Source organism: Maylandia zebra, linkage group LG16 (assembly GCF_041146795.1).
Source record: "Maylandia zebra isolate NMK-2024a linkage group LG16, Mzebra_GT3a, whole genome shotgun sequence".
NCBI classification, from domain to species: Eukaryota; Metazoa; Chordata; class Actinopteri; order Cichliformes; family Cichlidae; genus Maylandia; species Maylandia zebra.
In genome coordinates this window covers 20,191,309-20,214,299 of record NC_135182.1, presented here as the reverse complement: position 1 = coordinate 20,214,299, position 22,991 = coordinate 20,191,309, and the positions used below count along the sequence as shown (strand labels likewise).

General features: G+C 39.2%; 4 protein-coding genes across 4 annotated transcripts; all 4 read left to right on the top strand.

Moving 5' to 3' along the window:
* Positions 1–1,237: 1,237 nt before the first annotated feature.
* hoxd12a (homeobox D12a) lies at positions 1,238–3,714 on the top strand. The gene is made up of 2 exons (XM_004557763.2): positions 1,238–1,816; positions 2,285–3,714. The coding sequence occupies exons 1-2, from the start codon at positions 1,267–1,269 to the stop codon at positions 2,521–2,523; spliced, it is 789 nt and encodes a 262-aa protein (XP_004557820.1). The 5' UTR covers positions 1,238–1,266; the 3' UTR covers positions 2,524–3,714.
* Positions 3,715–7,031: 3,317 nt separating this feature from the next.
* Positions 7,032–11,161, top strand: hoxd11a (homeobox D11a). The gene is made up of 2 exons (XM_004557764.3): positions 7,032–7,881; positions 8,546–11,161. The coding sequence occupies exons 1-2, from the start codon at positions 7,281–7,283 to the stop codon at positions 8,779–8,781; spliced, it is 837 nt and encodes a 278-aa protein (XP_004557821.1). The 5' UTR covers positions 7,032–7,280; the 3' UTR covers positions 8,782–11,161.
* Positions 11,162–12,674: 1,513 nt separating this feature from the next.
* On the top strand, positions 12,675–15,047 carry hoxd10a (homeobox D10a). Its single transcript, XM_004557765.5, has 2 exons — positions 12,675–13,533; positions 14,298–15,047. Exons 1-2 carry the CDS (start codon positions 12,786–12,788, stop codon positions 14,570–14,572), a joined length of 1,023 nt encoding a protein of 340 aa, XP_004557822.1. The 5' UTR covers positions 12,675–12,785; the 3' UTR covers positions 14,573–15,047.
* Positions 15,048–16,627: 1,580 nt separating this feature from the next.
* hoxd9a (homeobox D9a) lies at positions 16,628–18,365 on the top strand. Its single transcript, XM_024805465.2, has 2 exons — positions 16,628–17,248; positions 17,741–18,365. The coding sequence occupies exons 1-2, from the start codon at positions 16,678–16,680 to the stop codon at positions 17,983–17,985; spliced, it is 816 nt and encodes a 271-aa protein (XP_024661233.1). The 5' UTR covers positions 16,628–16,677; the 3' UTR covers positions 17,986–18,365.
* The last annotated feature ends 4,626 nt before the right edge of the window (positions 18,366–22,991 follow it).

Sequence of the window (22,991 nt, the reverse complement as noted above, 5' to 3'; positions counted from 1 at the left end):
TGATATTACCAGAACAAATGTGCTACAAAATGATAGCAGACGGAAGTATTTTCCATTTTATGTAAAGGTACTAACATTTTACAAGAATCTCAGTGTTATTTTGGCACAGTTGGGTTACAGCGTAGCATAATTTTACACAGAGATGAAGGCACCAATATTCTATAGTGAATTTCATATGTGACTTTATGGTGATCTTTAACTGGTGTGTTCAGATCTACCTACCTCAAGTTTCTTGAGCAAGTTTTGTCAAATAAATAAATAGATAGATAGACAGATAAATACAAATAATAAAAATAATAGACAAAAATACTTCTCTAAAAGTCAGTGGGAATTTTCAATCATGCGTAACTTTATTTCTGTGCTTAGACCTTGGCTCTTTACCAGCGCAAATAAAGGGTATTTTGCAGGCATTACGAGGAAACCAGGGCTACAATCAAATATCAAATACAATGCCCTGCGTGCACTAAAGGTATGTGCCCCTTTATGTCCGTTTATCCTGATATAGTGGCATTGTGTATAAATACAGCACGCCAGGCAGGACGAATTCGTACTTCTTGTCTGCACAATTTAAGGTTTTTGCGTGCAATTTCAGTGAAAAGGTAGTTAGAATTATGGTCAGGGTTACTGGGCCTTTCATTGTGTCACATGAAAGGCAAAACGCAAACTTAGTATCTATCTATCTATCTATCTATCTATCTATCTATCTATCTATCTATCTATCTATCTATCTATCTATCTATCTATCTATCTATCTATCTATCTATCTATCTATCTATCTATCTATCTATCTATCTATCTATCTATCTATCTATCTATCTATCTATCTATCTATCTATCTATCTATCTATCTATCTATCTATCTAGCATTTCAGTGCTTCCATGCGCACATGCTACTGCATGAGTCAGCCCACACAATCAACTTGTTATCCTTGATATGTGCTTCACGGTGGCATCCCAAGTGCTCATGTTCTGTTCAGCAGCCGCTCGTGGCACTGAAATCATCGTCTAAAATCATATTTCTAAGTTTTTTTTTCCGAGTAATTGCAAAGATTAAATGGTTGGTTGGAACCATTTCATTGCTCACCCGCCCAATACCAAAACATTTCCTCAAGGAGTATTTTGCTTTGCTGTATTGGAAGCAAGGGTGGGGGCGGAACAACATAGTTTACATATCACGTGACACTGTATTAACAAATCAACAATTACCTTCCCTTTATTCTTCAGGAGTTGCTAAAACGCTTGCAAGAAGCGTTTGAGGAAAGCTCCATGGAAATGTGTGAGCGGAATCCTTTAAATCCCGGCTATGTTGGTTCTCTGTTAAATTTTGCTCCCCCTGAGTCGTTGTATTTCTCCAACTTGCGCGGTAATGGAGCCCATATACCCGGGCTGCATCAGCTCCCTTACAATAGGAGGGAGGTGTGCACGCTCCCGTGGACTTCCTCAAGTTCGTGCGCGTCTGGGCCAGCGGCACCACCACAGAGCCGCGCCTTCGGAGGCTACTGTCCGCCGTTTTTGTCCAATTCAGTGTCTTTAAACACAAACTCCTCGAGCGGCCACGTCAAGACGCATTTGGAGGAGTCTCCTCGATGCTTTCAGGACACAAGCCAAAAGACAGAGGAGTCTGGCAGTCAAGATGAAGTTTACGCCGGGGATCACGGGGTCCGTTACTCAGCTCTGGACAACCGGTCTCACGGTTCTGCGGCACAGCTTGATCCGGATACAGCAGGTCCACTGAACGTGAACGGCCCCAAACAGGAGGAGAATCCCATTCACACGTTATCCAGTAACCCATGCTCCAGGACGACTTTTGCTCAAGGTTAAGTAGTTACATAATTCTTCAGGCCAGATTCCTTATTTTATCAGCAGTGCTAGCTATTTTACTATAAAACCACACATTTGCAACAATATGGGCATGATCTATGCTTCTGTGTGGCCACTGTGTGGTTCTGTGGCTATAACTAATCTCCTATAAGGTTATTACAACAGGAATGCATACATGTGGCTATGATTTTATTTATTTTTTTGGTCCATGTATACTATTTAAAATGTCCCATAATAACCTTGTAGAGTCCTTTGCATGTGTGAGTCATTCTAATGTCAGGTCTTTTTTTCCATAAGCGCAGCAGATGTGGTTCCTTTTTCTTATGATCTTAATAAAATATGTAAGACGTTAGCCACGCTATAAGCAGCGCATTTGGGACCACTTATTTTCCTTCGCCTTATTTAACTGTGGCTGGAGGTGCTGTTAAAGTTTAAATCTTGTTTGCGCCTCTACTCTCTTCAGGTGCCCCGTGGTGCTCGTCGCAAGTGAAAACAAGAAAAAAGAGAAAGCCCTACTCGAAGCTGCAGCTAGCTGAACTTGAGAATGAATTTATGATGAACGAGTTCATTAACAGACAGAAACGCAAGGAGCTGTCAGACAGACTTGACCTTAGCGACCAGCAGGTGAAAATCTGGTTTCAGAATCGGAGGATGAAGAAGAAACGACTGATGATGCGCGAGCAAGCTTTCTCTGCATACTGATGACCTTTGGCCTTGATCCTGAGCATCGCATCAATAATGTAACGTTCTGCGTCCGCACTCCATGTTGCTAAATTGATTCCTCCAGTTGTGTTGGAGGAGTCACTGACTGGAATAATTTCCTATGTTCTTTTTTTTCTTTTCTCGAATGAATGAATCTCAACATTTATCAGCTGCACAGGTGGGAAAGGTGGGTGGACGGAATTGGTGGGCCGGGTTTCGTGTCTACAGTCGTGTCTGTCGTTAGGTCTGGGCGACTAAAGCACTTTGGTGAAGGTCATGGAAATACATTTGTTTTAGTTTAATTTAAATGCGCAGCTTCTGTTACGTTATATATTATACCTTCATCAAAAGGTTCCAGCATATTTGTAGTATAGCCTAACAAATGCAAAAAATAAATTTGCATTGGTGACTGAGACTGAGTAGATTTTTACGCATGCTGGGTCACTTTTGGCTTTAAGATTCTCCAAATGCGCCGTAGGCCACAGCTTCCAAACTGGTCTTAGCCGGCGGATGATAATCAGTCTATAAGCCCACTTGTTTCTCATCCAGCGCAAATATGAGACCAGCTTAAACGGAAATGTGGAACCATTTGTTTTTGTGTCTTTTGTATGACGGCCTTTGCATGTAGTGCAGCCTTATTGTAGAAGGCAACAGTCAAGTTCACGTTTACGATGTGTAAAACATTAGCAATAGTCAGCACTGCAAAATATATCTCATGATTGCATGCCCATCCCCTAATTGATGTTATTTAATCAAATGTCTGAATTATCCACCTTTTTTTTGTGTAAATCTGTTTAAAGAAGTAATGCGAAACTACTTTTCGCAGCGTATTTGGCGCTAGGAAGTGTTTGAAGCCCGCAAAAAAAGAAAAAGAAAAGAAAAAAGGTTTGTGGATGTGAAACAGTCTGATGGTGTCAAAACGCATAATATCTGTTGTAAATTAAATGTTTATCTTTTTTTGTTGTTGTTGTAGACCTCTGTATTGTCACAAAAAACGCACATATGTGTGATCTCAAGGTCGCATCAAAGTCATTCTAAAGCGGAAGATTTACATTTTTTGAAAATAAATACGCAGTTATAGTTTATTCCAAACTGGATTTGACTTATTTAATAGCAATTTCAGAATGCATGGTGTTGGTAAGTATAATATGAAGTTATACAAGTTTTTTTTTTTTTTTTTTTTTAAATCAAGGTAAATTGGTTTTGTACTGTGGATGCACCTGGAGATGAATGCATTTGTAAATAAAGATCCTTTAAAAAAGAATCGTGACCAAGTTATTTTGCATCATGATAGATATTTCATATTTATTAGGAATGATATTGGAAAGAAAATGTAACTAAAGACTTCACGCTTGTGCCGTTCACCGTTATTCATATAGCTTCGCTCCAGAGCTGATATTTAGCGTATAACCGAGCACTGATCTGCACCTCTTCCACGCTGCGTCACATAGATTTTAAAACTAAAGTCAGCGTCGTTTGTTTAGGAAATCTCAAAGCCTGCAGATGTAAAAGAACCATGAGAGGGCTGCCTTATGCGAGCGTAATCTTTCTCTAGAAATAAATTGTATCTCTATAAAATGTCTGTAGCATGGAGGAATATTTTTCTTTTATATCTGCACCTTTAACAGGCTATTATCTCTCTGCTCTCCAGCACTCACTTTAAATTGAAACCCCTCCATTCTGCATTTGGCTTTGGCATTTTATATGCGTAATTCCTCTGCACAGTGGATAACCCAGCAGCATTTCTCACCCACAAGAAAATCTCTGCATGCCAGTTGGAGGTTATTGCGGCTGTAACTAAATGAAATGGATGTAAATCAATATCTCAGCGACATCAAGTGAACTTTCTGCACCAGACAAGTCCATCCGTGCTCATTAGTGGTGCATGTGATATGGCCAAATCTAGCTCTGTCACTGTTTTCATTACCAAAACTCTTCGCTGGTGTTTCCACGGCGGACCTGCAGGTCACAAGTGGTCAGGGTAATTTTAAACGAAGAGAGACCGCGACTCTGCAGGAACGACCAGCCATCAGCAGAGCAGCACACGCGACATTACGGGAGAGTGAATCTATAAATGGTTCCCCTCGTTACATCATTATCACGTCATCATCACCGCATCACTGCAACTATTATGTTTCTGTTAAACTGCAGTCATAAGTTCAAGGAAGTCTGAATAACATTTTAGAGCTATAGTAATTTGTAATGAAACATAAAGATTTTTCCCCTCTCCTTACAGAGTTTCTGGGACTTTGGCATACTTTCAAACCACTGCAATTCATTCTTTTTGCCCTCACTGTTTTGCGGGCCTGTTGTGTGGTGCTTAGAAGCTTAACAGCCAGTTCTCCTTCCACAGAGTATTTCAGACGCCTGCAGTGGGTTTTCTGTGCGTCTCAGACATTGTTTGCTGCTTTATTGGTTTACTGCCTGGCTGCGTCACATAGCTAAGGCTTCCTTTAGATAGTTGGGGTGCCAAAAACAAAGTTAAGGTCAAGTTAGTAGACTGGGTTTCTATTTCTCACAATATCAGAAAAAAAGTCTTATGGAAGTTAGCTTTCGTGTGTCTATTTCAGCAATTGTGTTTCAAGTGGAACCTTTTAATGTTTTGCTTAATGTCACACGCCTTAATTAAACAAGCTGGACAACACGACGTTTAACCTTTTTGTAAATGCTTGGAACTTTAAAGCATCTCGTCTGCAGCCTGATTTGATATCTGAAATTTTAAGCTTAATACAGTCTTACACATTGCAACCTTTCCATGTAATAGAAGACGGCCAAAAAAGACAACCTAAAGCACACAAAACACCAAATTATAGCAACAACTCGTCTTAACTTAAAGTAAGCCATTAGTCTCATACCGCTATCAACTTTTCACTGCAATTATTTAAATTAATTAAATAATTAAGTTATTTATTCATGTGATAGTTACATAGATACAGATGTTTTGACCTCCTAACGCTGTGGAATATAGATGGAAGTAGTTTACTTTGGAACATTTTGGCCTAATTTTGGAAAATATCTTCTAACTGGCTAAAAAGGGATTATTATGAAATGTAGTTAGATTGGATACAGAACAGGACCAACGAGCTCGACTTTAGCCCCAGATAATATTAAAGCTGTCTTTAAGCGAACACCACATTATGTTTGAAGCCCGACAATCGATTAACCTTTAAAAACAATATAAGCCCACAGAGAAATATGAACTACATTTTTCCTGCATATTTTCCTGCATATATATATATATATATATATATATATATATATATATATATATATATATATATATATATATATATATATATAAACTAGCCCAGCGCCTGATGCAGTTTCACAACTGCAGTATCACAACTACAATAAAAAAAAACTACATTAAGTGGAGTCATATAAAATAAAATAAAAATCGCCAGGTAATAAGTTAAAAATACAGAAAGAGATGAAACAATAAAGTTATTAATACTTACATAGACAAAAAAAATTATTGGAGGAAATTTCATTTATATGAGAGATCCGTTCATCAGTGGTATAAGTTCGTTTTCTCCACCAAGAAGGAGGAAAACACTGCAAGCATGGCTGCCCAGGGGCAGTAAAATGATTTGGCTGCAGAGGCTTGTTGGTGAAAAAGGCTTGGTGGACATCAGCTACACCACAGACGGTCAAAGTCAGTTGTTTTGGACTTGGCAATGCTGGATGTGCTTACCGATTTGTGCTTGCGCTTGATTTATGTTTCTGTGGAAACCAAAAATCAACATTTCTGTGTTTGCAGTAACATTCCATGGGGTTGTTTACTTGTCTGTTTTCAAGTGCATCCATCTGTACTTAAAATTGGGGATTTTTTTTTTGTTTTTTGTTTTAATCAACAGGACCATTTAATGGGCAGATATTTCTAAACAACGAGTTTTATTAAAAATGGACTCTGCAATGTAACTGGGGTGTAATATATACAATAATCTATTGCAGCCCAGTCTTGTCGTGGTCTTTTATTTCTTTGTGAAGCCTCAGCTTTTTGTCACCATGGTGAAGGCCAAGAAGCTTGTCAGTGAAACTGAATTCAAACGATTTCCTTCTGGCGTTTCTGTATGTATTTAACTCTACTCAAACCACCATGGTGCACAGTGATTATGCGCAATGAGCCTTAAATGTATTTGCATAAAATCTGACTTGGTGAATCACATATTCCACAGGCTGCTTCTTCTTCTTTTTCTTTTTTTCAGCGCGAGTAGGTACGGTAGCCTTGTTGCCATGCCATTTAAGCTTTGCATTGAGGTTAACGTTAATATTTCCGCTAACTGTTGCCACAAACATATAAAGCCAAAATTTACTGACACCATCACTGCGTATGACCGTCATTACACATCATTACAAGATGAGGATGATGTTGCAGCAAAGCTTTTAATTAAATATTCCAGCGATGGTTTACACATTTCTTCTTTTTTTTTTTCGTGAGCTATAGGGCAAGAAGGCTGGAGAGGAGTTGCCTCTGCAGCCAGAGAGCCAATGGAGTCTCTTGCATGCGCTCACATGAGTTTTTCCGGACAGTTTTTAATGACTGATATTGATGTATGGTAATTTCTTAGCTGGATCACATGACACAATTACCTCAAGAATCGATCAAGATGTATTGCAGGTCTGCCTACGTTTCCGATTTTTTCTCCCTGGCGGGGTCTTTCCACACGCCTGTGGTGCTATAGATGGACAAAGTTTAACACAGCAAAGCTGCCAATTCTTTCCTCTGTTGCAGAGAGGAAAACTGAAGAGGAGATATGACGGAATATGATGATCGCAGCTGTGCGTCAAATATGTTTTTACCGAGCTGCACTTATTACGTTTCGTCGCCCGATTTTACATCAGTCTCCTCCTTTCTACCCCAGACGACTTCGTGTCAGATTAATTTCCCCTATTCTTCCAACATAGCTCAAGTCCAACCTGTTCGAGAAGTCGCTTTCAGGGATTACGGACTGGACCATCCCAAATGGCACTACAGGGGCAATTACACGTCTTACTACTCAACGGACGAGATAATGCACCGGGACTTAATCCAGTCCTCCAGCAGCAGGGCGGATGTGATATTCAAAAACGAGTCCTTGTATGGCCACCACGGAGGGACAGGCTCGCCTTGCAATTTCTTTACCAGCGTGGGTCGAAATGGGGTTCTTCCCCAGGGCTTCGACCAGTTTTTTGACACTCCTAACTCGGACAAGCCTAACGCGGAGCTCCCCAAACAAAAGACAGACTATAACGTTCCGGGTGATGCTGCGAATAACAATCAGGCTGTGACCAAAGTAGAACAACACAAAGCTGATCAAACCGGGAACGTCGACGAGGACTCGTCCTCCAACTGCAGCGACAAGATCAACCAGCAAAGTAAGTCAGTAAGGATATACTCCTATGTGTGTTAGACATAAGATGAACAGTCCAGACTTTTGAGGGTCTGGACTGCGCCATTTCCACCGCCGTGACCGTGCAGGGTTATATGCTTCTTTATAAGCATGCAAAAGCTTTTATATCCCAATAAGATTTACTTTACGGTTGTAAAGGTATTTACAATGGGAGACCGTTAAGTAACCATACTTAAAGGCCTCCCTGTGTCCAATAATAATACCTTGTTGCCAGGTTTGATTTGTTTTGATAGGACATTAGAGGAATTTTTTTGTGACTCTATATTTTATATTTTAGTGCTGTGCAGATATAGAAATACAGTGAGGAAATGCAGACTGGGATGTAGTGGAAAGTAACCAAACACCAACATGTAGATGATCATTTGCGCAATATTGACTAATTTTCACGGGAATACCTGTGTTGGTTAGTTCAGTCTACGCTCATGTGTGTGTGTGTGTGTGTGTGTGTGTGTGTGTGTGTGTGTGTGTGTGTGTGTGTGTGTGTGTGTGTGTGTGTGTGGATGAGGAAGTTTTTTTTCGGAAATAAAGAAGTAAATCTATTAATCTGCTCTCTTTGCTATATTTCACATTTGGGAATTTTGGCATTTGATGTAAAATCTGGGAAAACTTTTTTTTTTTGTCTTCCACAGGTTCATCAACCAAGTCCAGGAAGAAGAGGTGTCCCTACACCAAATACCAAATCCGAGAACTTGAACGAGAGTTTTTCTTCAATGTGTACATTAACAAAGAGAAGCGACTCCAGCTGTCCAGGATGTTAAACCTGACAGATCGGCAAGTGAAGATTTGGTTTCAGAACAGAAGAATGAAAGAGAAAAAGCTAAACCGCGACCGTCTACAGTATTTCACTGGGAATCCTTTGTTCTGATACCTGGCATGTCACACACAGACACACTCACACACGGAGGAAAAATCGCAAACACTTTTCCAAGTGGCTTCATGGTCAGCTGTGATTAACAGTTGATTTCACAAAAATCTGGCTTTAAAAAATTAATTTGCCAATATTTTGTATCATTCGAATTTTTGCACCAACTCTTGCGTTTATTTGTATTCTCATATTTTTGCGTTATCGGTAGCAGAAATTTCCGCAAATTGCGAGCTGTGCTTCGAAATAATTTATATTAAATATATGTAGGCTTCTTTCTTCTCTGAATGTATATTTGTAAGGCGCATGCAATGCAAATTGTGGTGTGAATAAAAGTACGAAAATAAATATGCTGTCACGAAACCGATCACAAGGAAGTTTTACAAAAAACTAAACTAAACTAAAATAAACTTTACATCAGGAAAGATTTCGGAATAATTTAGGCGCTTGCAGTACTGTAATGTCCCGTTATTTCCTTTGCTTTGAAACACTTGATTGTTTACTAAACCTTGAACCGTCTAGACACTATAATAAAAGTAGCTGTAAATGTCTAAATAGGGGGCTATTGGACTTTGGTGTCCCAACCCCCAGACCACATGAGGACTGATTCTCCTTCCTGTCTTAAAGTACTTTAACTCCAGGCTAGAAATGCTTTGAGAATTTCTGCGCATCGTTTCCATATTTAGCTCATGCTGGCATATTGGGGCACTTGCAACTAAAGAAATGGAAGACAATGGAAAATATTGTAACCAGGCCGGTCTTCTAGAAGGATAAGTATTTCTTTTTCATGTTTCTCTCCTTTTGCAGTATTATAAATTGGATATATGTTTCTTTGATGGCTCTGAATCTGCGAAGAAGAAAGAAACGCAAAGTGAGCTTATAGCACGAAATTTGTACGATCTTCCTTGTGTAGGTAAGGCGATTCCATCTTTGTGTAGCTTCCCCATACACGAACCATCAAGCTGCCTCTGCAAAAAGTGAAAAAAATTTTAATTCCATAAAAATATAAGGTGCTGTATATCCTTCTTTCCCTTTTTTTGTAACCAGTAGGGGGGACGAACTAAATAAATGCACCAATTTCGGACAAAACAGCCGCTTTATTGATAATTCATTTGTTAAAAGATAGGCGATCGCTCATTTATGCAACAAAAATTACTCCCATTTTTTTAGTGTCAGAAAAAGAAAACCTCTATAGATTGATTTTTGCTAATTTAGTACCACCTGGGTTACATTTACCGTTTTCCTCCCCAAAAGGATATTAGAAAACTGAGGTTTCATTAAGCATTTAGAAGGGTGCTCAGCTTGTCCTGCAGTGCAATTGCATTACCAACTGTGAGGGGCGTTTCACTTCAATTCTCAATGTAGCCACAAGAGGGCACTCTCAGTTTTTACAGCCATGCAGTCAATTTAGCATCAACCCCACATGAAAGCCTGTCAGTGAGGGAATAATCAGTTCAGCAAGCTGTTTGTTTACATTTCTATTTTAATTATTACTTCTTCCAGTCCACTAAATTCAGCATGGTTTGCATGTTGCTGTTTTTTTTATTTAAAGTCTCATTCCCTTCAAAGTATTTAATCCTCTTTTTTAATGAACTGATAAAAAAAACACCGACAAAACGAGAGCCTTGAGTTTCCTTAAAGAAAATAAGAACACTGTTAATCAGAGAGCGCATTACATTTTGCTAAATGCTTCTCTGAAGGGATGAAATTCCTCATGAGTTTCATGAAAACAGCAAACACAATTTCAAATAATTGTCATGCGTATGGAAATGACACCAGGAATTTAATTCTGTTCTGTTTCTTTGTTTGTGATCCGCATCATAAAGGCTTAGACCTTTACCTGAGGGCCGCATGGGCCTGAAGCCCAGTAATATCTCATGTTTATGCTAAAAGGAGCAGTGAATATTGACCCACATTTGCTATATATGTATTTCTGTTCAAATATATATATGTATATGTAACATATATATGTAACGTTTGTTTCTTTTATTTTCATTGTCAAATTCTCGTCTATTTGAGTCTAGCTATTTACTTTGAAAAAAGGTACAGGTACTCCGAATAAAGACCGAGTATTGTCGCAGTTTTTAAGCTTTCTTGTTTTGCTTGTAACTAAAATCAGCCAGTATTTTTTTTCTTGTTTTTAGATTTTTTTCTTCGTTTTTTAAATTTACGCGCTCTACTCCAATGTTTTAAATACAAGTGAATCTCTTGTTATTTTCTTTAAATTATCACTGTTAATATTTCCACTGTTCACAAGACTAATAATGACAGCAATGATGTCAACGAGTGTACGTATCCTTCGGACCATTTGACTTAAAAATATATTTTGGATCAATGTGATGTATAAATTGTTGATTTTGCCTGAAGAACATACTGGCTTCCAAATGAGTTTTTTTTTTATTGTATGTTAAAATGTTATCTTTGCAACATTATTGGAAACATGATAATTAAAAAAGAGAAAAAATATATATCCATTATCATTTGCCTCATTTAACTGTTGTAAAGCTTTATTTAAATAGCTATAACTGCTGCATATGGTATTCTAGGTTTTTCTTTTTTGACAATCCCGTTTGCATAGCACACGTGTTTGTTTACAGCCAACTATAAATATCGAAGAGCCTTAAAGAGAGCCAAACGGACGTTACACATCTTCTCTTACACACTGTATAATTATTTCAAGCTTGTGCCATTACTATCAAACACATAAGGATTCCCAGTGTTACACTTTTTTGTAAAGGCCGTTAGAGTCAGTGGCAATTACTGGCATGACCTCTGATTTGTGATCATGAATAATTTCGTGGACAGTGTTTTTTTTCCTCTCTAGTTTAACAGGCAGTACACGTTTGCCTTCCTTACGAGCGAAAACACTGAGGTATTTAGAGAATACTGTGACTGTGAGCACAGCCACGGTCAAGCAAGTCATTTCGAACTCTGCTTCTGAGCGTCAAATACGTTAAACGAAAGCACAGATATGATAATCCTGGAGAAATAGCTTCATGGATTAAGTGTGAAGTGTGTAATAACGACTGCGAAAGCTATAACGTTGACCTTCACGTTTTGACCAGTCTGTGAGTTCAATTTGTTAAAGGTATGTGTCCACCTTTCACATCATCTTATGGATCTTCTGGGTATTTTAAAAGCTGATATCTTCCAGGAAATCGTTTCCTCTTTAATAGAGAGATTCTGTGCACCTTAATTGAAAAACATCAACAACAATAAGCCTTTCATAAATTGTCAAATCATAATGAAAAAAGACCAAAATTTAAATAGATGAAAGGAGAAAGCGTTACATTTATATTTAGTTTATTCTTTTGTTACATATTTAATACAAATACAATCGAGACATATGCTGCATATATGCAGGGAAAGCACTCTTAATGATTACAGCGGGTGAAGTGTGAAAGGTTAAATAAAAATATAATCAGCATTATAATCAGCAGAGCTGCTAAATTTTTTCCAAATAGTCTGCAGTTGTCGCCTATGCGCCATGCAGGCACCCCCACCCCCCTCCCCATACACCTACACACACGCACACCTACACACACACTCTCTCTCTCTCTCGAGAATGTCTTCCACACAAAGAGACACGCATATTCTTCAAGTTGGTGCACTGATAAACACTTAAACACTTCACAGCGCGTCTGTCGTTATAAATCTGAGACTAGATTGAAGGCGAGCAGTTTTTGTTGGGATTCAAATGGTCCTTTCGACGCATTTCTTTCAATTTCGCGAATAAGTCTCCAAGTCCCGCGATGCCCATTGGAAACGTGCGCGACTCTCTGCAAAAACCAATTTCAAGTCCGTGTTGTAGGTGTCGCTGTTGACCACGTCTGCATCCGCAGTGCGAGTGTGTGCAGAGAGAGGAGGCTGCGTCTCAAGGCCATTTTCAAATCTCATTGGTGGGCTTGTCATGTGGTTGGGAGGCATCCTGACTTACAGATTGTTTTTCCTAGATATGTCAGCTTACAAAGGACATCTCTCTCCTCCTAAGAACTTAAATTCAAAAAATGTCCTTCTCCAGTAGCTCTCCTGTGGCAAATACATTTTTAGTGGACTCTTTAATTGGTGCTTGCAGGACGGACAGCTTTTACTCCAACAGCAACATGTACATGCCGTCTGGCTCAGAAATGGGAACTTACGGAATGCAAACCTGTGGACTCCTGCCGTCTTTCGGCAAAAGAGGGGAGGTCAACCACCAAAATATGGGCATGAACGTCCACTCGTACATACCTCAGATAGATAACTGGACTGATCCGAGCAGACCCTGCAGAATAGAGCCTCCCAATCAGATGTCAAACTGTACATTTTCACAGAGCATAAAGGAAGAGAGTAATTGCTGCATGTACTCCGATAAGAGAGTACAAAAAGTCAACTCTTCAGAAGTCCCCGCATATTCTAACGTTATTCCTGAATCGTGTCCGGTCGATGGTCCCGAGATCCCGGTTCCCGGCTATTTCAGACTGAGCCAAACTTATGCGAACGGGAAGCATCAGGAAAACTACTGCCATGAAGCACCGAGTCCAAACGCGACACTGATGCAGCTCAGCCGGGTCACCCCGAAACCGCAGCCCTCGTCGGCATCTTCTAATTTCTCAGAGGTGGATAAAAAAATTGAGGACGCTTCGCAAAACCCGGAAACCGCAAGAACGCCGGTCCCCGTAGAAAGCCCGGATCCCAAGTCGGGCTCGGAGGAGAAAAACTGCTCAGTGGAAGCGCCTGTGTCCAGTCCTGAGCTGCTACAGAAGGAAGGGAAAGGTGGGTTGGCTGTAATGAAAGCTTTTATCTCGTGGCGCGGTGCTGAGAAGGCTCCAGCATCATAAAACCAAGTATAAAACACAAACAACCCTAAAGTCGTAATGTTTAATGAGAGTCTTTCTCAGGTTGCACTGATAGGCAACAGAGAATGGTTTTACCATGCAGCATGAAGCCTATGTCCTCCTGTTCTTTGGATATTTAAAGTATATGCATAGTTTTTTTTATGCATAATCTTGTCTTATGTGAGCATATTGCACAGCTTTCATAAATTGAAGCGTTAAATCAAGCTCCACTGATTAATTCTAACATCTGTTTGGCAAATGTGTGAACTTTTAAGTTTTGGAAAAAGATGAAAAATGATGAGGAGAAATCTCACCCTAATCCCAATCCAGTTTTGACAATTTGCAAAATTAGTAAAATATGTCAAATTCCTTATGAAATCTTACACGATTCATATTAATTCACCATTTAAATCAGGATTTACAGAAAAAAATCAGGCCATATACACACGTATTCCTCGTGTGCGGGTTGATCATTTGGGGTTTCATTTCATTTTTGTTTTATTAGTGATGGCATGTGAGTGACTAATAACAACCCATGCATTTTATTTATTCAGGGAAATGTTGTGCGTTATTTCCCAGAGGTGAAATCCAAAGCAACTGATGAGCTTTTTGTTCGAGAGGACGCTCAGTGCGTCGCTAAAAGAATAAAAAATAAATAAATAAAAAATAAAACTCTGATCTCTCTGATTTGAATCCCTGCAGACTGCAAGAGTGACACTCTCACAAACAACTGGCTGACAGCAAAAAGTGGGAGAAAGAAAAGGTGCCCGTACACAAAGCACCAAACCCTGGAGCTGGAGAAAGAGTTTCTCTTCAATATGTACCTGACCCGAGAGCGCCGCCTAGAGATCAGCAGGAGCGTTAACCTGACCGACAGGCAGGTCAAGATCTGGTTTCAGAACCGCAGGATGAAGCTGAAGAAAATGAACAGGGAAAACCGCATCCGTGAACTGACCTCAAATCTCACCTTTTCGTGAGGCTGCATGTGTTAGCTGTCTTTCCTCCTCCTCGTCCTTCACATATTGATGCTTCGCTGGCATTGGACATTTATCTCAAAATCAACAAAACTGTGACTGTATTGCCAATCTTAGTATTTTTTTATTTGTATTATTATTATTATTATTATTTTGCGTGGCGTCCTGTATTTGTTTTGTTTCATCACAGGGTAACACTTTGTGGTCTTAAATTATTGGAGGGTGCTTCTCTTCTACTAAAAAGACATGGGTATCCGGCCGAGCTGTGGAAAAGGTTACTCTATTTCAGTCATGAAAGCACATTTATTGTCGTCTAGTGCAACATTTGTTTAAGAGTAAGTGCAAGCCGTGTGCTCGATAGTGAAATGTTTCTATGGGCTTTAAAGTGATGGAAAAAATACAGAACAAAACAATGTCAATCTGTGAATTTATTGCATGTTTGTGGCATGTATCTTGCAATAAATATATTGTCAAAGGATCTTGTTTTAGATTTGTCCGTGCTACACGGTCTCTGCTCGGCAAATAGCCTGCCTCAGTTTTAGCAGCACTGTGAGTATCCGAAATTAATTTGCACTGACGCAAGCATTGTTTTCCTTCAAAAAACAGTCCCATTCCGAGCAGGAAAAGGCAAGAAAAAGAACAATTTCCTCCAAGCTTGTTGCACAAAACAGCAGGCAAAACAGTGTGAACGCGTCCCTCATTTGTGTTTCCAGTTTCGCCAAACGTTTGTAATTATGCCGCAACTTCATCTGAAGACGAGCCGAAACAGTAATCTTCTTAAATTCAGAAAATATATTCTCACGCTCATTTACGCGTAGGCTACTCGAGGAAGGCAAATTCTGGCTAAAAACGACTTAAAAATAAAATCTAAGTAAAATTAGTATGAATAACAAGATAGAATTCCTTTAAAGTCTATTTGGATGCAAAAGAAAAAGCTCAGCAAAATCATGCGAAGATGGCTGATTGTGTAATGGAATAAAGTTGGCTTAGCTTTTGGGTGCAGGCCTGTTTATAATTAAACTCACTGCCTATAAGGATTAGAGGACGGAGTAAATTACTTTCGGCTCTCCCTTTCTTCGTGGCGAAATCAGCCTTCATTTTCATCTACAAAATAACTTCGTGTGGCCTTCTTAGCTTGCCACAAATCTTTTTCAAACGTCTGATAACGTAACACAATTTCTGATCCCCTCCTCAGATTTGACCTAGTTCTTATCTCCAAGTGTTCACTGAAGGTCGAGACATTCTGCCTTACACAGTGCGAGAAAATGACATAGTGAAAAAAGTAGGTAAAAAAGTAGAAGAAGAAACATGGCAAGATGTGCAGGCTATTAGTGCTAAATTACACCTTTCAGAGAGCAATACACACATGGACTCCTCCAAGACTTTTTTTTATTGACGGCATGTATAATCACACGCACCTCGTAAAACATTTATTGATACATTATTACTCTCCTTTCAATGAATATAATAATTTCACGACTGCTGCTGTTTCCGCCTCAACTTAAAAAATTAAACCAACTCAGAAAATACGTTTCCTTGCCAAAATATTAACAATGGATACACCGCACTGTGAGCTGAAATGGCGTCTTTTTTATTTTACAACATGTTATTACATCTATTTTACGAGGACTCTGTAAGTCCATAAACCATTTTACTGGGATTGAGGGTATCGGGACAGGACGATATTAGAAGAGCTTTTTCCCCCTTGAAGGATTAAGACAGAAGGAATCCGTGTTTTTGGACGCCGTGTGTGCTTTTTGGTGGAAATGTTTCTTACTCCTTTAAAAAACAGAACAACAGACTGTAGGTTTTGTTGAAACATCCTCACATCTTCATTAAAAAAGGGGCATTTTATTTGAGCGTTAGTTTTCTCCCACTAGTCACATCAGAATGGGCTTTTTATTATTTGAGAAATGAAAAGCTAAATTAAACCTGACGAAAAAAAAAAGGGGGGGGGGGGGGGTGAGCAAGGGCAGGATTGATTTACTCGCTGTATTGGTAAATATGACCACGTGATCCATGTAACCAATCCCTGTAGATGCGGGCCAGCAAAAATACTATGATTGTTCATAAAGGGAAGCTTCCCGTAACAGTGCAACCCTTATTATATGAGTAGGAAGCCATCAAAAATGTCTTCCAGTGGCACTCTCAGTAACTGCTATGTGGACGCTATAATGGGGCAGGAGCCGGAGGATGTGTACGGTGCTCGCTTTATTCAGGCTCCACACGCGATGACCCCGAGGCCGTCAGGTGCTGGGGACAACGCAGACTTTTCCTCGTGTAATTTTGCACCGAAATCCGCTGTTTTCTCGCCGTCCTGGTCCTCAGTTCATCCTCAGGGGATTTATCATCCATATGTGCACCACCACCACCACCACCAGTCCCATCTGCCTGCGTCGGACGGGAGATACGTTAGCGTCCGACCGTGGATGGACCCCATTTCGAACCACGTTTCGTTCGCCGGATTCCCCTCCAGCAGTCGGTCGTACGGGACAAAGCCAGAGGTCTTGCCAGCTAAATCTTCAGATTGTGACACGTTGGAAGCGGAGGCTCGGCCGCTTGCTGGCGAATTCACGTGTGGAGTATCGGAGTGTCCAGAAAAAACAACCAAAGAACACAGTGGAAGTGAGCTTTCGAGCCACAGCGAACCCAAAGAGGAAAAACAAAAACTTGACCCAAGTAAGTAAACGAAATAGCCGGTGCTGATTTACAACTTTAAGAACTGTATGAGCCGGGTGTGTAAAACTGGAGGTTTTACTAACCTATAAAAGTGTCTCGTACTATACTGTTGCTCCGAAAGGGGAGAACCCGCCCTACAAGGGTTATTGCAGGGATCCTAATGTTTTTCATGTCACGGGACACCCGAAATAGATACACAACTTAATATTTCGATAAGACTGCATCTAAAGAGACTTTATACCTAAGTACAGATCTATTCCCCTCTGTTGGTGCACGGGGGCAATCGGTACAAACAGGAAATCATGTAATCGAAATAGTCCTCTTTGGACATAACAGGCAACAGTTCTCATTTTCTTTTGCTTCAATGAAACCGACCGCAAGTCTCTGAGCCCCATTAAGTAAAAACAATGGCTATGGTTTATTAAAGGTTACAATAAAAAGGGGAAAAACCAAACAACTAATCACATGTGTATTTACTTTATGTGTCTTTAGGTAACCCTGCAGCAAATTGGATTCACGCACGCTCGACGAGAAAGAAGCGATGTCCCTACACAAAATATCAGACTTTAGAGCTAGAGAAGGAGTTCCTCTACAACATGTATTTGACAAGAGACCGGCGCTATGAAGTCGCTCGCATACTCAGTTTAACGGAGAGACAAGTGAAGATCTGGTTCCAGAACAGGAGGATGAAAATGAAGAAGATGAACAGAGAGAGGAACGGCAAGGAGCAGCTATAAGTCCGGTGCTGGTGCCGTTTCACACATTCTGACGTTTGTACCAAGGAAGCCATGTGAACAATTATAATGATTTTTGATAGGAGCCTCCTTAGCCATTTTATTTTTTTTAATCTTATTATTATTATTATTATTTTTAACATTTATTAAGTGTCAGCGTTCTGGGGTTATTTGGCCAAATATGCATCACACGTGCAAAAAATTTGCCTTGATGAGACCCACAGAGGATTTGTCGAACAATGTTTCAAGCCAACTGAAAGTTTTACGCAACAAAGTGGGATGTTTACGCAGCAGGAAACATGTATGTGTATTGCTGTTATTTGGAGTTGTGTGTGTATATATATATATATAAATATAAATATAAAAAGAATTCAGAGCAACTACTTCGACTGCTGTCTATGTCACTACACACACGGGACGCAGTTTTAGTAAAGCCAGAATTTACCCAGTTTTAACGACATTTTGCTTAAAATCTTTGTTTTTAAAACCTCCTAAATTATTTTTTAAGCTTTCATACAGTTCATGACAAGGTGCCATGTTTAGGAAAGGAAAAATCTCCCTTTAGTCTAAATCAAAAATAAATGCATAAAGATTTTATCCTTTATTCGTATTTTTGACATGTTGACGTAAGCACCTTGCTCTTTAATTTATTTGTATTAGACCAAAGCATATCCCCTAAGGCCTTACTTATCCAAATGCGGTTTATCGAGGCCATGTAACCTAATAGAGAATAGCACTATTTAACATAATATTAAATATGTAATGGCTGGATGTTCTTATTAGCAGCCCACATATTAAAATTATATTAACCCCCCACTAAATATTATTTAAAACATCTTTAAAAATAACTTTAAAAAACGGAAGATTTTAGTGTTTTTTTGAAAAGTAGTGCTCCAAGTCATAAAATGTTTGCTATTGGGAGAGGTGTTGCGGCGAATTTCCAATTTATGGTCCAACTTGTACGAACAATTACTTTAAAGCAGGAAGAACCGCGGTCCAATAAAGCTATAGAAATGGCTAGACGTCTGGCCTAAATTACTTTATGGGCCTGGCCAGTAATTACGCTCTCCTTTGAAAAACCCTTTTTCCTGGGTGTTTGCGTCTGTTGCTGACAAACAGAGTGTAGACACTTTTCCATGGGGTGTCTGGTCGATGAATTGTTTTAGAGGAAATCACCCCCCACCTTAATGGTCACGTGTATTCATCAATTGCACTTCCCACCGATGGGAAAAAAAACTTAACTTTGACTGCTGTGTGGTGCAGTCTTATCTTCTGATGGGACTGTGTACTGAAATGGTCAAGAAGAGCACGTGTCTTAATTGTACTTTACGGGCAGGAGCTAACACGCTTTGTTTTTCTTTGTTCTTAAACCACCTTCAGTGGAACTTGTTGATTAAAACAGGAATCCAGAAAGTTGCAGATCTAAAAGCAATCTGTTTACCTTTACTGGAGCTTCAGGGCCCCTGGAAAGAATACCGGGAGCGCTAGAGGGCGATGTTGTCCTTTAAGTCTCAGCTAAAGCAGCCTATTCACAGCTGGAACACGTAGACAAGGCAAGGTCCATACCATTGTCCATGTTTTTACTGATTTATATCATAAACGTCTTATGCCCTGATGAACGTGTGTGAAGAAGAGCGCTCTACTTTTAATAGTTCCAAAACCTGAAAGCCCCATTTTTCTAATCGGTTATTGCAGCACCCTTATACTGATTTTGAAATCTCCTGACAGCTCCCAGGCCCCATATTTCAGCAATATGTCACACATTTGCACAAAGGAGAAGCCAAATTTAATCGTTAGAGGGAAGGCTTTCTGAAGGCAGAAGCAGACCCAGCCCACCGTGTAAATGCAGAGAAAATAACAACAGAGACACTGATCTTTCACAGATGGTTTTTTCCTTTAAAGGGCATGTCTCTGAGCCTCGTCGTTTTATTATTATTAGCCTGCTATTGTTATTGTTAAATAACCAGCGAAGTAGCCTGTCGTTTTTAGACTGTCCCATAGTGTCCTGCTTGTTGTAAGATAAGATAAGATAACATTTATTAGTCCCACACGTGGGAAATTTGTTTTGTCTATTTGTTGTGATACTATTAATAATATTACTACTACTTAAAATGTAAACTGTAGTGCTTTCTGTTTCACAAAGCTCACATTAAAATAAGTAATTACAGTTTAAAAATGGCGTCAATTCACTGACAATAAAACACACCAAGTACACTCAGATTTAGCTTTCTTTTTATATATAAATCCAAGTTGTTTTGCTTTATTTTTACACCTTACACTCATTTCGTGAAATAAAATGCAGCTTATCCTTCTTCTGCTGTTTGTGCGTTTTAGCGCAGTTATGGAGCCATAAAGAGATGTTGCAGCACATACTGCTGTGAGCATCACTTTAGTAATCACTATTGAAACGGCTGAACACACGTTCAACTTGGTTGTTGTTTTTTCTTTTTTTGAGACTACACTGTTTACACACACGAGGAATGGATCGAATTCTGTCTCTGCAAAGGAAGCTGCTTACCCTTTAAATAATGCGAATAGTTAGAGACCGTACTGGTTCAATTACTGGTTCAAAGGAGAATAATAGACCTAGAAGGAGCATGGGAGTAACATTTTAGTACGTCTGTCCGTCTGACGTTATTGTGTACAGTCACTACAGCAGGACAAAAACAACAGAATATATATATATATATATATATATATATATATATATATATATATATATATATATATATATATATATATATATATATATATATATATATATATATCCGTGTGTCTGTGTGTATACATACTGTGAACAGGGACAGTTTTTTAGTGAGCACTGCATGCAGACTTTTCCCGTATTAATGTTATGCGTGTAGGCCAAGATAATCAGGGCAATTTAACATAAAAAAGAGTAAAACGTAAAGTGATAACTTTATTAGAAAAAACGACGTAAGACACATAATACACCTTTTTATTTTATTTTATTTTATTGTTGGGAGAACTGTGTGCGCATTAAAAAAACGAAGAAAAAAAGAAGACGAAAAGAAAACAAATGTGATGTATGAGTTTTAAAGTTCGCTTGTCAGGAATGAATTTTAATGTCTCCTCTCCCCCACTCGTCCCAATATAATTTTAGATTTTTAATATGTTTTTTTTAATGATGTATTGTTATAAATATGCTTATGAATTTAACCGCTTTTGTTTTCATAGCGACTGCAACGAAACAAGCATAGAATATGACTATATATTCTAGATCCTATTCAACAGATCCTGGACGTTACACGGTGTTTCTATGAGAATAGAGCTGCGGATGAATATAGAATGACAATGCGGAGGAACACTAAATGACACTTCTCCAAAAGCGAATGAAACACTGCGGTTTGATAAAAGTGTGGGTAGGCAGCCTCTGGCTGGTCAGGAGTAATGTGACGAGGAATTTGTAGCTCAGAATGGGTCACAAAGACAGATAGAGTCAGTGTGCTTGGCAAATAATGACACAAATGTGCCTGTAAGCATTAACTTAGTTCACCACCCTTTTTAATATTTAGTTTCTTGAAGGCAGACTTTGACATGATTCCAGGATCTGAATTTATGTCTCTGAGAAAATCAGTGTCGGCCTATCAATAAGCATGCAGCACTAAACCTGTCAGTGAAAGCCACTTGGCAAAAGAAGGAGAAAAAGAAGAAGAAGAAAACGATTTTTAAACTTTGCAAAGCCCTAATTGTCGTTTGCAGAATAACTGATATGTGATTGATTCATTTATATAAATGTATATTATGTGGCATGCCGAAACGCTTAAAGTCGTGCAACAAGATATATGTTGGGCGCAAACAAAGAGGCGCCGACATACAGTGAAAAAATGACATTGATATGTCCCATATGTGTGTGTGTGTGTGTGTGTGTGTGTGTGTGTGTGTGTGTGTGTGTGTGTGTGTGCCTGCATAGATAGATAGATAGATAGATAGATAGATAGATAGATAGATAGATAGATAGATAGATAGATAGATAGGTTAAAAGTACAGTAAAAATGCATCAGTCTATTTCCCTCCAAAAGAAAGGCCTTCAAGTATAGTCTACATTACAGTAACGTCATAGTCGCAATGCAATGTGATTTAACAAATCCTGAGGTCTTGCATCTTTCTCCCTCTTTCACAGGGACACACGCGGGGAGAGAGAAAGGAAAGGGAGCTATAAGACAGGAAACCAGAGCCATTGCTCGGGCTAGCCTAACTATAAATCGCACGATGCTTTCTCCGGCGTGCCACCAGATGAAAGAGAGTGAAATACATGAAATTCCTCTTTGGTGCAGTCGTAGACACATGTGCAGAGACTGCATGCAGTTGCAGTATTTAGGTCTTTAAGTGTTGAGTTTCAATTACACGAAAAAACTTTCACACCATAGTGTATCTCTGTCTCTAATAATAAACAACAGCTGGCCTGTAAGAGGGTGGGAAAAAGCCGTTGATATGCAATATCATTTGGAAACACAAAAGTCCCGCATCCGTTGAAAATCTGTCCTCCAGGACAATGACTGAACATCCACGGGAAAAGGCCGGCGACAAAGCATTAGACTTTTAATGAGGGAAAAAAGGTGTAAATTATACTTGCTGGTTTTATTGTGTGGCGTTTTCCTAGCATCTGCTGCACAGGCCGTGAACTCACAGATGAGAAATAAAATAAAATAAAGGCACAAAGTTGTTCTGTATTTTATACAAGAAATATTTGGTTTCTCAAAAGATTTTGTTTCGTAAAATCTCCAGTTTCTGCAAAACGTTAAACATCAACGTGATCTATGGCAGATTATGCATTTTAACACTGTAATATCCAAACCTCGGATCAGTTTGATTTTGCCAAATATTTAATAATAATAAAAAAGATTAATCTCATATACTTAATCAGACTCGTTTCTTAGTTGTTCTGTACACTTTGCATGAAGTTTTAGATTTTTGAGTGATGCAAACGACGACAGAAAAAAAAAACAACAGGGGGAAAAGCTCTTGCTTGGGGGACCTGGTGGGGCTTC

Excerpts from the sequence above, each read along its gene's own strand:
- hoxd10a (XM_004557765.5), top strand. The coding sequence starts at position 12,786 with ATGTCCTTCTCCAGTAGCTCTCCTGTGGCAAATACATTTTTAGTGGAC. Across the intron at positions 13,534-14,297 it reads GCTACAGAAGGAAGGGAAAG|ACTGCAAGAGTGACACTCTC; the intron begins GTGGGTTGGCTG and ends GAATCCCTGCAG.
- hoxd11a (XM_004557764.3), top strand. The coding sequence starts at position 7,281 with ATGACGGAATATGATGATCGCAGCTGTGCGTCAAATATGTTTTTACCG. Across the intron at positions 7,882-8,545 it reads CGACAAGATCAACCAGCAAA|GTTCATCAACCAAGTCCAGG; the intron begins GTAAGTCAGTAA and ends TGTCTTCCACAG.
- hoxd12a (XM_004557763.2), top strand. The coding sequence starts at position 1,267 with ATGGAAATGTGTGAGCGGAATCCTTTAAATCCCGGCTATGTTGGTTCT. Across the intron at positions 1,817-2,284 it reads CAGGACGACTTTTGCTCAAG|GTGCCCCGTGGTGCTCGTCG; the intron begins GTTAAGTAGTTA and ends TACTCTCTTCAG.
- hoxd9a (XM_024805465.2), top strand. The coding sequence starts at position 16,678 with ATGAGTAGGAAGCCATCAAAAATGTCTTCCAGTGGCACTCTCAGTAAC. Across the intron at positions 17,249-17,740 it reads AAAACAAAAACTTGACCCAA|GTAACCCTGCAGCAAATTGG; the intron begins GTAAGTAAACGA and ends ATGTGTCTTTAG.